A 14,700-nucleotide genomic window follows, 5' to 3' on the forward strand; every position below is an offset into this window, starting at 1 on the left:
TTTCTCAACAGAAAATTCTGTGTTAAAACCTTGAAAATGGTTTTGACCGATTAGAAAGGGTAAATCATTGATGTTTTCAGATTTTGTACAATTCCAAAACTGTTGATAACTACAAATTGATGATATTATTAATAAGAATATAATGTAATGATGTGCTTTTCTATGGCCATGAATCACAACAGATGTCCCAGGAAATGGAAACTTCCAAAGGAAACTTTCTATTAACAAAAATGAGCAAACTGCAAGGAACCAGAAACATGTGCTGATAATTAAGAGCTGTGCCAGCTGCAATGGTAATTAGAAATTAATGAAGACGTCATTTAATTAAATGATGCTTAAACCTGGCTGTCCGACACTAGCAGTTCATTGGTATATAGGCAACAACACTGTGCCATAATGTATGCCAATAAGTCAATACCGCATCAGTCCTAAAGACCCTCATTGTCAACAGACCATTCATCCATTTGTAGACAGGTAACTCTTGGATCATTTATTATGTAATACTCCTAATGGTGTATACCCCTGAAGCAAATGATAGTCAGTCAATAAAAAAACAAAACTGTAACCTTGACATCACAGAATACAATACAGGATGTATATCTTACACTGTATCTAAAGCTCAGCTGAGAGTCTTTGAAATAAAATGCAAAAGAATTGCCTCTACACATAAGGTCTCACCTCTGCTCCAGCTGCTTGATAACCCCGTGTTCTGGTAAGTCGTCCTTCATACTTCAACACAATCTCTTTAGCTTGCCTAATGGAGAATCACAATGCATTACTAGCTCTATTAAGTAATGTTGCGAAATGAAAATCTAGAATCTATTGTGCTTATTGTTCTGAAAGTTGTATCAGAGATACTATATGATTTAGTCTAAAAAGTAATTAAACTATATCTTATTAAAGACATATGCTTTCTCTACCACTTACCAGGCTGATTTACTTCTTACATAGAACCAATTAATACAACAGAAAGTACAAAAATGTTCTCACTTTCTCCTTAACCCTGAATTTCATTGTAATCTAAAAAAAATGTGCTATAAAATTATGGCAATATTTGTATATGAAAGTGATGTGTTATAATTGAAATAGTTGTTGCTATCACAGTAACTTAAAGGGAATGTTAGGGAACTGCTAGATTACAATTCCCCAGGAGAACCCTGGAGGAAGGGGCAGAAAAGACAGTGAGCCCTAAGCTGAAGCCCCAAACTGTCCCTTCCTATTGCCAGGCCCTATCCTACATAATAGGCGGCAACCATGAAGACGTTCCCTTCCTGTATATGTGACACACAGAACGCAGACAAGACGGACAACAAAGGGAGGTCAGCTAGCCAGGGTTCGGTAACAGTCGAGAGATGCAGTGCCAAATCGAAGTCCAAAAGAATAGTCAGTAGGGAAAGCCAGAGGTCAAAGATAAGAGTACAAGTAATTTAACGAGAAGCCAGCAAGCACCAGGCAATAACAGGTGCCAGTGTGAATGTGAGCAAAGATTAAATAGGGGAGGAAGAACCCGCCCTGAACCTGACAGGAAGGCAGGCTGTCAATCACAGACAAGACAAAATTTAACCACTTAATGGACAGAGACAACAAGGCCAGAAGACGGGTGGGGTGCAAATACAATCACAGAACTAGAGCTGTGTTCACACAGTGCAACTAAAAACTTTAAGCAAATTATCAAACTGCACATGCCTCCTGCACCACAGCATTTGAGCAGAGATTGGCGCAAAGACCCGAACAGGCAGAGATGTTACAGGGAATCTGTCAGCAGGAAAATCCGTATCAAACTAATGAGAGTACATTGTAGGACTGCTGCTACACTTTCCAAAGATGTCTTTCTTATTCTGTGTTGCAGCTCCACTTTCATGAAAACCAGGATTTTATTTTTATGCTGAAAATAGCTTTAGGGACTTCAGAGTTTTTTTTTTCTCCTGCTGGGGCTTGACTCTCTTCTCTAGATGACTGCTCTTAACTATTACCCAGCTGTGACCCGCATTGCTTGAGTGACATTTTCCTCTTTGTCACACTTTTTCTGCAGTTAGGCTCCACTATCTGGAAGAAAGAGCAAAGCCCTTGCAGAAGAAACTGCCCTAAAACCTTTTTCAGATAATTTGTATAAAAATAAAATACAGATTTTCATGAAAATATAGCTGCAATGCAGAAAAAGAAATGCATAGAAAGTATAGAAGCAGTCCTACAGGGTACTGTTATTAGTGTGATACCGATTTTCCTCCTGACAGGCTCCTTTTAATATTTTTCTATAAACTGAAACACAAACTGTTAATAATAGAACGAGAGTTTATTACCAATCTTAGAACTGAATGAGTAGAATTATAGTCAATTACTAGAATTGAATGACATTAGCTACAGGTTGTTACTAGAACTAAATAACTAGGACTAGACTCTAGTATAGCGGTAGAGTCAGAGTCAGCTGCTAGAACTAGAACCAAAGGAGTGCTAGTCAATTACTAGAACTACAACTGCATGATGATAACTAAAGTCAGTTATTAGAACTATTTTACTGTAACTAAATTACTAGAACTAGATCTAAACTAGGTATCTAGAACTAGAGTCAGTTACTTGAACTAAGTTACTAGAACTAAATGACTAGAGCTAGAGATAGAGTCAGTCACTAGAACTAAAACCAAAAGAGTACTAGTCAATTACTAGAACTGAAACTGCATGTCATTAGCTAGAGTCATTTACTAGAACTAATTAATTAGAACTAAATGACTATGACTAGACTCTAGTACTAGACCTATACTGTGTATCTAGAAATAGAGACTGCTGCTAGATCTGAATCTAAATTGATTAGATCTAATGCTAATGAATAAAAACAGAATGTGCTAATCAGTTACTAGAGCTAGATCCATATGCTACAGATGGTCAATTACTACAACTATAAAGGTCTTTCTTATCTTTGACTTGGCTGGACATGTTCAGATATGTGTGTCAGAAGATGATTAGCATTTCATGGCAATATTGTTTTATAATATTGTATCACAGAGTGATATGCAATGTGTGTATATGTGCAGCCACCCCATGGTTAGATTGTAGTTTACAGTCTTTCAAGGGTTTTATAAGCATGTCACGATATTATGTTGAAATAGTTTCATGAGAAATTAGAGCCTGTAACCACATAGAGCTAAGGTAAGGGTGTACACATCTGTAAATGACTAGAATTAGTCTGTTACTAAAAGTTGTATTGAATGCCCTGGACCAGGTGCAGTAACTAGAACTAAATGACAAGAGCTAATCACTTACTGAAACTACAACTAGATAAAAAGAACTAGAGTCACTGACTAAAATTACAACTAACTGACTAGTACTAGAGTCACTAACTACCACTACACGACTAACTAGAGTCAATTGCTAGACCTACATCTAAAAAACTAGAACTAGAGTCACTTACTAAACCTATGACTAAGTGACTAGAACTAAAGTCAGTTACTAGAACTACAACTAAATAAGAAGAACCACAGTCAGTTACTAAAACTACAACTAGATGACTAGTACTATGGTAACTTACTAAAACTGCAACAAAATGACTAGAACTAGAGTCACTTACTAAAACCACAACTAACTGATTAAAACTAAAGTCACTTAGTAAAACTTCAAGTAAATAAGAACTAGAATTAGTTAGTAAACCTACAATTAAATGACAAAACTAGAGTCACTTACTAATATTACAACTAAATGACTAGAGGAACTAGAACTTAAGCAAGACGGGTCATTAGAACTGAGCTAGCGTGTATTACAACATATAAACATACTTAAGCGAACGCAGCTTCTGTCTCATTGGCCAAGGTCTACATCGGATATTTGCAACTATTTCCTTCTGGATTTGTATATTCTGGAAGATAGTTTCGGGATCATTATTCTCTTCCTTTCCTTCAGCATTTTCATCTTCATCACTACCAAGACAAGGAAAGCATACAATATACCAGATTTGTTGTAAGAACGTCAGTAAGGGTGATGGTTTGTTATAGTATTTGATAAAACAGACCTATATGTCATTGTTAAAAACATATTCAGTTTTCTGTGACTGCCGGTCAGATTTAGTAATCTTAACTCAGAATACCATCTCAGTAGATAGAGGAAACTGTTAAATGACACATTCAGTTCTGCTATATCTGTATATACTGTATACCTGTGTACTATATACTCTCTAAACACTCTGAAACTGTTAGTATTCAGTCTTAGAGAGAGTACAGTGCAGTTTTGATAGACTGATATCCTATTAATGTTCTCTATGGGTCAGCTACTGTCCATGGTGCTGAATCTAGCCATGTAACAATGCACTGTGCTACAGTATATTATAGCTAAGAAATGGAATAGAAATCAAACAACTGAAAAAATGTTCAATACATACAGTACTTATTATATTTCTACACTATGTACTAAAGATCTAGTAATAGCATTATGAAAAATACATGAAAATTCATCTGACAAATAATAATAATGTAAATCAGCTTACCTCTGAGGGGGAACCCTGTAAATATTGGTATTCCTCCGGACACTTTTATACCTCTTGGTGGACTTTGTAGGCTTCAGTGCTGAAGAGGCACTCACTGTTGTCATTGCAGTGTAATCCTCCCTCTGTCTTAAGGAGCTGATCTGTGTGCTTAGTAAAGCATTCTCCTCCTGTTTTATTGCCTGGAACGCCCACTAGTGTGGCAGGGCTACAAGTTTCTAATAGAAGGTGTCCAGCTTGTGGAAGCAACCAGTGATTTCCTATTCTATATTATTATCATTTTATCGAACAATACTATTTTCAGATTTTTATAGCGAAACAAATCATAACTGTGCCTGTAATTTTCTAGATGATAGAAACTATGTGTGAAAGTTGAAAATACATGAAACAATATTAGGAATTGAGGATGGGGTCATCCATGATATTTAACATTGAAATCATACTTTATAAAATCACCCCAGTGACCACATAGAGTGTAATACAGTGATCCCTACCTTTATTACTATTTCCATCTCTTGCCTTCTGGTCAACCTGTGAACTGATTCCATGATGCTGAAGGTTCCCAGGGAAGCTTGGTTGGATTTTATAAGGTGTAAACATATACCACTGCTATCTATTATCAAGTAAGTACAATGTCTGTGGATGGCTTACATTGTTAGCATGAATGGATTATATTGATCACATGTTAATAGCTTTAAGCAATAAGAATGGGGATTTGTTAAATGGGTAAAAAATGTCAAACTGTGTTGCTGGTCATACACATTAGATGGTTGTCAGCTGACCCTGCCAATTGAACTGGACCAGTCAACCACCTAATGGGTGAGGGGATTTCTCAATTCTGCACCAACTATCTAATGCTTTTGTTCTCAGTACATTAGCCTCAGCTAGAATCAGCCAAACCAAGTGTGCATGTGTTTGTATTTGAGACATATATTTCAGATGACTATACAGTTGATTTGAATAATGATTCACATTCACATGTAGCAGAACTGGATTTGCTGGCTCTTGCATTATATATGTTGATATTTAGTACAGTTCATAACGCATATGTTTGCTTTAGAAGAACAGTTTACCATCATCATTGTGTTATTTTACATTATCACAAAGCAAAATCATTGCAGACTTAAATAGTTACATAGTTAGTATGGTTGGATAAAGTATGTATGGTTGGAAAACAAAGGTCAACCAGGAGATGGGAAAGGACCTGAACTTCTATACATTTCCATAACCATCAATGCTATTTTGATCGAAAAAGTCATCTACCATATTTTTCGGACTATAAGATGCACCTAGGTTTTAGAGGAGGAAATTAGGGAAAAAAATTTTAAAGCAAAAAATGGTAAAATATCTAATATATGGGAGTTAAAATTTTGCATAGAGTGTTTTTTTGAGGGGTCAGGTGTACTTTTTAGTTATACCATTTTGAGAAATGTCTATTGCTTAGATCACCTTTTATTTAAATCATAGATAAAACGGTGAAAAAAAAAGGCAATTTTGATTTTGATGTTCGCCGTACAGGAAAAATATTAGTAGACTGGGCATTTTCAGACACAGGGATACCTAAAGGTATGTTAACATGGCGGAAAATGCATTCCATGTGTGAACATGCCGTGCAGCTAGCCGCAATAGAATGCTGTTGCAGTGCACCGGTATCCCATTGCGACATTCCGCTCTGGATTAGGCCCAAATTAATGGGCCTAATTGGGGGGGAGTCTCGCCCCGCGGATGCCACAGGTGAGTCAGCCGTGGAATCCGCAGCAAGGTAGGTCATCTCGCTTCTTTTTCCCGCTACTAGTTAGAAAGTCAATGGGAGCCATTTTGGCAGGCGGATTTTGGGGCGGATTCTGTGTCAAAATCTGACGTCAAAAAACTCCTTTGTGAACGTAGCCTAATGTGTATGTGTTTCTCAGTAATTTTCTACTTTTATATGTATTCTAGGGAAAGGAGGTAATTTACAAGTTTTATTTAATTTATTTTTTATTATTATTTTTTTTTAACTTTTTTTTTTTTTTTTTTTTAAACTATTCTATTAGCCCTCGCCTAGGGGGCTTGAACCTGCAATTATTTGATTGCAAGTCCCATAGACGGCAATACAAGTGTATTGCCATCTATGGGAGATTCTCTACATTACTATTGTGGCTGGTCATGGACTAGTCGCAATAGTAATATTCCTATGACAGGCCTGGGAGCCCTCAGTAGGTTCCCGACAGTTATAGGAACAGGTCGGCTCCTGTGATCTTGCTGTGCAGGAGCTGGCCTGAAACTTTGCAGGTATGGGGCCCATGAGGACCAGCCCCGGGAGATATTTTTAAACTTTGGGGGGGTGGGGGGACTTTAAGTACTAATACCCACGATCAGAGTCTGGGGGAATTAGCTCCTGCACCTCTGCTTTACATTACAGCAGAGATCCAGTTGCTATGGTGACCGCTCTGAAGTAGAACGGTTGCCATTAGCTTTACAGACCCAGCATCTGCTGTAATAGAACAGCAGATGCCGGACAGGGTTTTAGCAGGAAACCAGTGGCGGAAGGAGCGTGGCAATTTCGCTCCTCCATCTCACTTTCGGACTATAAGATGCACCCCCATTTTCCTTACAAATTTAGAGCAAAAAAAGGATGGTAATCCTTTTTTGAAGCTGTAAGTCAGTGACCAGGTAGCAGGGTAGGCTATTCCACAGATTCACAGTCCTTACAGTGAAGAAGTTTAATTGGATTTTCAAGAACCATGATATTGATGACCTATCAAGTAGTATAGATTATCCATATAAGTCTGGTTTGGGTTTGACAACCAACACCTAATGTGATAAGCTATTTCAAGAGGGTACAGCATGCAGACAAATGCAGCAGCCTCATCATTACCAAGCACAGCACCATGTCTTCTATAGTGGTTGTACTTGGTATTGCAGCTCAGTCCCAAAAATCCTTTAATCCTTTGTAAACTTTGAGTTTTACAGTACCTGCAAAGTGGATGGGATTCTGGCTAATCCCATCCACACATTGCAGAAAAGTATCCTCAACGAAAATTCTGCGATTTCAAAAACGCAAGTGTTTTTCGAAATTGCTGCGTGTCAATTGCATAAGACTTAGTTTTTCTCCAAATCTACAATAGTGCCATACATAACGAGTGATTATGAAGATAATCTTGTTTCCCTTAGTCCTAACAGCGGCACAATGTGGGGTATTTCTGCCCCTGTGTGCTGGTAGGACAGGCGGATATTTAATTAGCCAATCAAATGCGTGGCAGGCCCTATAAGAGGGCACAAGAACCTCCCCTCTGCGTGTAAATACAAAAGTACCTCCATTACATTTATATACAGTTTTATACATAAGATATGATTCCCAGGGTGGGAAATCTTGTGCCGCTGTTAGGACTAAGGGAAACAAGATTATCTTCATAATCATTCGTTCCCTGTCGTCCTCAACAGCGGCACAATGTGGGGATATAGCAAGCAGGTCCCCAAGATGGGTGGGACAAACCCATGACCGAACTTAAACTGGTCTGGGCAAAGGCAGTGGAATCTGCCACTTGGTCCTTCAGGCGGTAATGCCGAATGAAGGTGGATTCAGATGCCCAAGAGGCAGCTGCATATATTTGGTCCACAGACAAAGCACTTCTTTCTGCCCGTGAAGTGGACACTGCCCTGGTTGAATGGGCATGAAGGAAAGATGGAGCCGACAGCCCTTGGGCGGTATAGGCGACTCTAATAGTCTCGGTAACCCACCGGGATATTGTAGCTTTGGCGGCTTTGGCGCCCTTGTTTTTCCCCGTGTAGCTGACCAACAGGTTTTCAGTCCACCTAAAGGGGCGAGTGCGCTGCAAGTAGATCTGCAGGCATCTAACCACATCCAGGTTGTGCCATCTTTCTTCTTCAGCAGAAGAAGGGAACGGAAAAAATACTGGAAGGGAAATCAGTTGGTTCCTGTTTACAGCAGATGGCACCTTGGGACGAAACCCAGGGAGGAACCTAAGCTGTACATGGTCAGAGAAAAAGGTGTATATGGCTCCTCAGCGGACAAAGCTTGTAGTTCACTAACGCGTTTGGCAGGTGTGACTGCCAATAGCAGCGCCATTTTGCCAGTTAGCGACTTGAGGGAGACCTCTTCCAGAGGTTCAAATGGCTGGCCACATAGGGCGTTCAGGACCGGAATAAGGTCCCATTGGTGGACAGGGGTGTTTACCACCGGTCTCAGCCTAGTTGCCCCTTTAATAAAGGTGCTCACTAAAGGATCCTGAGACAAACGCCTCCCCAGATAGGCGGACAGGGCCGCTACGTGTACCTTGAGTGTGGCCGCAGCAAGACCTCTGTCTAGTCCGTCTTGAAGGAAGTCCAGGATCGCCTCCGTAGGGGGATCGGTGGAGTCCACTTGATGCTGCAGACACCAGGCATTAAAGATGTTACCTATTCGACGGTAGTTCCTGTTAGTCGAATCTGCTCTGGCGCTGGATAGGGTCTTCAAGACGGCTTGTGACAGTCCTCTATTTCTCAATAGGGACTGGTCAACCTCCAGGCTGTCAGGTTGAGTCTCCTCAGATCCTGGCATCTCAGCTCTCCTTGGGTTACCAGGTCTGGGAGTGGGGGAAGCCTCCAATATATGCCCTGACTCATTTGTATGAGCTGAGCAAACCAAGCCCTTTTTGGCCAGAACGGGATTATGGCTATTCCCGAGGCTTGGTCCTGTCTTATTTTTATCAATACCTTCGGTATGATTGGAATTGGAGGGAATATGTAAAACAGCCTGAACTTCCATGGGATGGACAGGACATCCACCGCCAAGGGATTGTCCTCCTGGTACAGAGAGCAGAAGGTCCCCACCTTGGCGTTGAGTCGGGTAGCCATAAGATCGACCTCCGGGAGACCCCATCTCTGGACGATCTGTTGAAATACGTCTGGATTGAGAGACCATTCTCCTGATACGGTAATACCCTGACTCAGCTGATCCGCTACTATGTTCAGGGAGCCCTTTATGTGAACAGCGGATAACTGGACCAGATTCTTCTCCGCCTAGGCAAATATGAGATTCGTCTCTCTCAGCAAGGTTGGTGACCTGGTGCCCCCTTGTTTGTTTATATAGACTACCACCGTCATATTGTCTGACCGGTTTTTGACAGACTTGCCTTTCAATTCTGGGGCAAAGTGTACTAGGGCCAGGTACACTGCTCTGAGTTCCTTGAGATTGGATGACCCCAGCTCCGGACATCTCCATCGTCCTTGTACAGTTTTGTCTTGACAATGGGCTCCCCATCCCCACTGGGATGCATCTGTTGTCAACAGGGTCCACACTGTCGGGACCATGGACCTTCCGTCTTTCAGGTGTATCCACCATCTGAGGGAAAGACGGGTAGCGGGAGAAAGGCAGATCTTCTTGTGCAATCCCCGTGGAGACCTGTTCCAGGTTCTCAACACTTCCATCTGCAGGGGACGCAAATGCCATAAAGTCCAAGGCACCGCCCTGGCCGAGGATGACATCAGGCCCAGGACTCTCATGGCGGTCCGGATGGTTACCTGCCGAGTGCGCAATAGGAATCGTTCACTGGCTTGGATTCTTTCCTTCCTTGGACTGGAGAGGAAGATCTGCATCGCTTCTGAATCCACTATAAATCCGAGGAATTTTCTTCAGGTGGATGGAACGATTTCGGACTTCTCCCAATTGATAATCCTAACTCCTGTAGGAAGTTGATGGCAAGGTTGAGCTGCTGGAGGAGGGCAGCAGGAGACTGAGCTTTCAGTAGCCAGTCGTCTAGATAAGGGACGATGAAAAGACCCTGAAGTCTGAGGGCCGCGGCGACCGGAGAAATCACCTTGGTGAATACCAGTGGGGCGGATGTGATGCCGAATGGCAGAGCTGTGAATTGATAGTGCTCCCTGTGGCCGGCCATAGCGACGGCAATCCTGAGGAACTTCCTGTGGAAATGAGCAATGGGGACATGTAGATAGGCGTCCTTCAAATCGAGGGTAACCATCACCTCTCCTGGCTGAAGAAACACAGCCACGGAATCCACGGTTTCCATTCGAAATGACCTCTTCCTGATTAACCGATTGAGGTACCTCAGATCTATTATCATCCTCCAGCCCCCGGTGAACTTGGGGACCAGAAAGACGGGGGAGTAGACTCCCAGACCGAGGTCTGAGGCTGGTACCTTCTCCAGGGCGCCCTTGGTAACATATTCGGCAACCAAGGCTTCTAGACTGGCCTGCTGAGAAGGTGGAAGAGTTTGGGTGGAAACGAACCGATCTGGAGGTGGAAGATGAAAGTCGATGTGATACCCGTGTTGTATGATCTTCAACACTCATGGGTCTTGGATATGGGTGAACCATGCTCTGGAAAAGGAGGAAAGACGTCCTCCCAGGAAGGGGGGCCACAGGGAGCTGCCCCACGTCAAAACTCAGGCTTCCTCTTGGTGTCCTCCTTGGAAGCGCCACGACCAGCTCCCCTAGGGCGATATCTAAAACGCCGTTGTTGGGAAGGGCGTCTATAATTAGAGGAAGAACCTCTGCCTCTAGAGGGAGCACGTCTGCCCCTGGATGCTTGAGGTAGGGACCTTCCCCTACCTTCAGCTAATCCCTCCATAATGGCGTCTAAGCTTTGGCCAGACACCCTTCCCGGCTCAAAGGGGAGAGCACAGAGTGCTGCTTTAGACGCAAAATGTGCCCGCCAAGGCTTTAGCCAAAGGGGTCTACGGGCCGCAGTAGACAACGCCATAGATTTGGCGGAGATTTTTAATTGATGGCAGGAGGATTCCGCCAAATAATCTGCAGCCCTATGAACTCTTTTCATAGAGGCCAGAATCTCATCTCTGTCTACGCCCAAGTCTATATCCCGCTCCAAGGCGGCTAAGCGGTTGCGCAAAAAGTCACCAACCATAAAGGAGGCTATGGCCACAGAGGCTTGCGCGGAGGAAGCTGAGTAGACCTTCTTCAGAATGGAGTCCGCCCTACGATCCAGAGGGTCCTGAAGATTTGAACCATCTTCCAAGGGCACCAGGGTTCTGCGGGACAGCTTTGCTACGGCCAAATCCACCTTCGGGGGAGGCCCCCAGGAATCCCACTGGGTATTGTTAATAGGAAACAAACTCTTGAAGATCCTGGAAAGCGAATGTCCTTTCTCTGGCTGTTTCCACTGCTGCGCCATAAGTTCGGTCAGCGTGGCGTCCGCATGGAAGGCAATATGTCCCCCAGAGGCAGACGTGGAGGCTTCCCCGTCAACATCTCGGCCCACTGTAGACCGGATGGACTTCAGCAGCCTGCCCGTTTGTTCATAATGGAACGCAGTTCTGCTGGAATAACAGTCGTCCTCGGAGGAATCATCCTCTGCCACCCACAGGTGTTACAAGGGGGGGGAGAGACGAGGAACGGAGCTCAGAGCATGGTCTCCTGGTGAGCTGAGACAAGGTGCAATGGATCCCTTTGAGGGAATCATCCTGCAAAACAAAAAGGAGAGTACAAGCAAGGGAAAAACTATTTACCCAAGCGATGCCCAAACTCACCATCTCCTTGACCCATGCCATCATATCTCTGGGAGAGGGCTCCACCGGTGGAGGACCTCTGCACCCGCGACAACGGGCCCACTCATAGCCTGAAAATAGGCAAGTTATAGGACCAGTAGTACCCCGCAGGGCACAACCTTTCAAGCCGCTACCTACCATCAGGGAGCGGTGTGTCGCAATCGAAGCAGGAAAGATGTTTCCTCTTGGAAGAGGTTTTCCTCCTACCATCCCCAGGAGGGGTAGTAGAGGATGACATATCCTACAGAGAGAGATAATAGACCATGCAACACTGTCACCATGACATCATACCAGCTTTTAAAAAAAGGGTAAATCTTACCAGGTCCTGTAGACCGGACAGAGAGGTGACTTGGCGCCCAACGTACGACTCGAACCCACGACCTTGAGATTAAGAGTCTCATGCTCTACCGACTGAGCTAGCCGGGCTGGCGCTGTGAACAGGATCTGAACCTGTGCGGGGAGACCCCATTGGATTTCGAGTCCAAAACCTTAACCACTCAGCCATCACAGCCGGTTCCCAATAAAGTTTGCAAACTGGAAAAGAGTTCAAGATCAATGAACACCACAATCGCACGCCTTCAGCAGATACTGCAGGAAGGTCTCTGACACCAGGCCAGCCAGCCTCTTAATTCTGGCCGGCTGGAAGTGGGCGGAGCCACAATCAAAGCAGGTGAGGCAACCTGCCCAGACAACTAACCCTGTAATCAGGGGTCTGCAAAGATATACATTCCCCCCCACCAAGAGGCCCTTAACACGGGCACTTACCCCCACATCTCCCCGTCTTTTCCGGCCTTTAATAAGGCCTGAATCTTCCCTGAGTGAGCGGCCGCCAGCGCCAGGCCGTTGCCATGGCGCTATGATACTTCCGGCGAAACCGGAAGTGCGCGCTTACAGCGGCCGGCGGGGAACAGGATACACAACAGTGTGGTTCCACCCGCCGGCAGTCCGCGCGGCCACCAGAGGCGGCATGCGGAGTCCCCGGACTCTCACCAAAATGTCAGGTAAGTCACAAGGAGCAGGGGAAGCGGAGGAGAGGGGGGGCAGGGGGGATAGAGGGGGGTAGCCACACATGGCTAACAAGCACCTTCTCCCCGCAGGGCACAGAAGGTGACAAGAAGAAAACAACCGCTCAGGAGGTGAGTGATCCTGCTGAGCTTCTCAAAGAGGACATAAGTCCTCCCACCTGTCCTCTGTCCACACAGGACAGAAAAAAACACGCAGAGGGGAGGTTCTTGTGCCCTCTTATAGGGCCTGCCACGCATTTGATTGGCTAATTAAATATCCGCCTGTCCTACCAGCACACAGGGGCAGAAATACCCCACATTGTGCCGCTGTTGAGGACGACAGGGAACAAAGCTTTGTAATTTATCACTGTAATGTGCTTTGTGACATGATGATGACAGGAGTCGGCATCTCCCTTTAATGGTGTATACAAGTATTATAGGGAATATTGTTTCTAATTTAGCATAAATCAGAGAAGGCAATTTATTATACAGATCCTCAAATTATATAATATCACCATCTGATTCAGAGAAGTCTCTCTCAAATCTCATACACATGGCCTGTACAACATTTCTGCACATGCACAGAATCAGGTTAACTTGATGTATGAATCTCAGTGGAGATAAATGTCGTGACTCTGATGATCACAGGCAAAGTGAATTAAGTGGAAATCACTCAAACATGGTTAAAGTCTTTGTTATTAATGTAGGATTTTAGTTATACAAACAGCTTAATACACCCAATAGAAGACATATTCTATAAGCCTGATCTGGTATGCAAATACGTGCGAGCTGTAAAGTGGAATTGATAATTAAATTGCAAATTTTATACATTTATACATTTAGATGTAGCTATTGAAGTCTGTGCAAACTAGAAACAAGTGTTACAGTGTCTTAGTTGAAGAGGAATTTCCTCCAGGGACTTGCTTCTAGTGATCTGCAATGTAAAATATTTCAGGGGTCTTAACCTTTGTATAAATGTTGGCATTAACCACAGAAAGATGATGTGCCTTCATCAATGCCATGTTTGTGGTTTATGAAAGCACATCTTAATTCATATACAAACTACAGAAATGCAAATATAACATTAAATATGGATTATGCAATAGGGTCGTACAGTGTAACAGACCTTCCGCACAAAGAAGAGTAAACTACCATCTCTGCAAACAGGAGCAGTGTTACACATAAAAAGCAGTACAGTTCTTGCTTCCATTGACACATAATTAAATGATTAGTGATAAATTTCTTTCTGCCAGCGTCATAGCTAGGGAGAACTCACAGCACTTGGATTAATAGAGTTCCCATTGATTTCAATATGCGCTATTCACAGTAGGGCAGGATTACTGTCAGTAGACTTATGAAATTTGTGCTAGAAACCAGCTCCCCTGGTGGTGGCTACAGGGGGAAGTATTTTATGCTTAAAGGGGTTGTCCAGGTAAAAATCTACAACCGTTTTAATGTTTAAATCAGCAGGGGGCAGTGAAAAAAAATAAAAAATGCATACTTACCTGTCCCCATTGCTCCGGTGTCCTCCCACGTGTTCTGATTCTTCTGCTCTTGCTGCATCTCCTGGGTCTCTTCGGGAGGTCCGCTGAAGCCGCTTATTGGCCTTAGCGGTCACGTGACCACTTAGGTCAATCGATGGCCTCAGCAGACCTCATGAAGAGGACCCGTGATGTCACAGGTAGTGACATTCAAGCCCTTTGCTGATTGGCCTCAGTGGTCATGT

General features: G+C 43.5%; 1 protein-coding gene and 1 non-coding gene across 2 annotated transcripts in view; both read right to left on the reverse strand.

The window, feature by feature from the left end:
• The window catches only part of TMC3 (transmembrane channel like 3), a 56,313-nt gene extending 51,738 nt beyond the window's left edge, over positions 1-4,575 (reverse strand). Inside the window, exons 1-3 of the mRNA XM_075273377.1 lie at positions 4,472-4,575; positions 3,768-3,908; positions 679-754 (exon numbers count right to left, since the gene is read on the reverse strand). Of these exons, the coding sequence (XP_075129478.1) occupies positions 679-754; positions 3,768-3,908; positions 4,472-4,575 (321 nt within the window). The remainder of the gene's footprint in view (positions 1-678; positions 755-3,767; positions 3,909-4,471) is intronic.
• A 7,824-nt stretch (positions 4,576-12,399) lies between these two features.
• On the reverse strand, positions 12,400-12,481 carry TRNAS-CGA (transfer RNA serine (anticodon CGA)). Its single transcript has one exon. It is a non-coding gene; the product is annotated as a tRNA-Ser (tRNA).
• Positions 12,482-14,700: the final 2,219 nt, after the last annotated feature.

The sequence above is a fragment of the Leptodactylus fuscus genome, chromosome 5, assembly GCF_031893055.1.
Source record: "Leptodactylus fuscus isolate aLepFus1 chromosome 5, aLepFus1.hap2, whole genome shotgun sequence".
Taxonomy (NCBI): Eukaryota; Metazoa; Chordata; class Amphibia; order Anura; family Leptodactylidae; genus Leptodactylus; species Leptodactylus fuscus.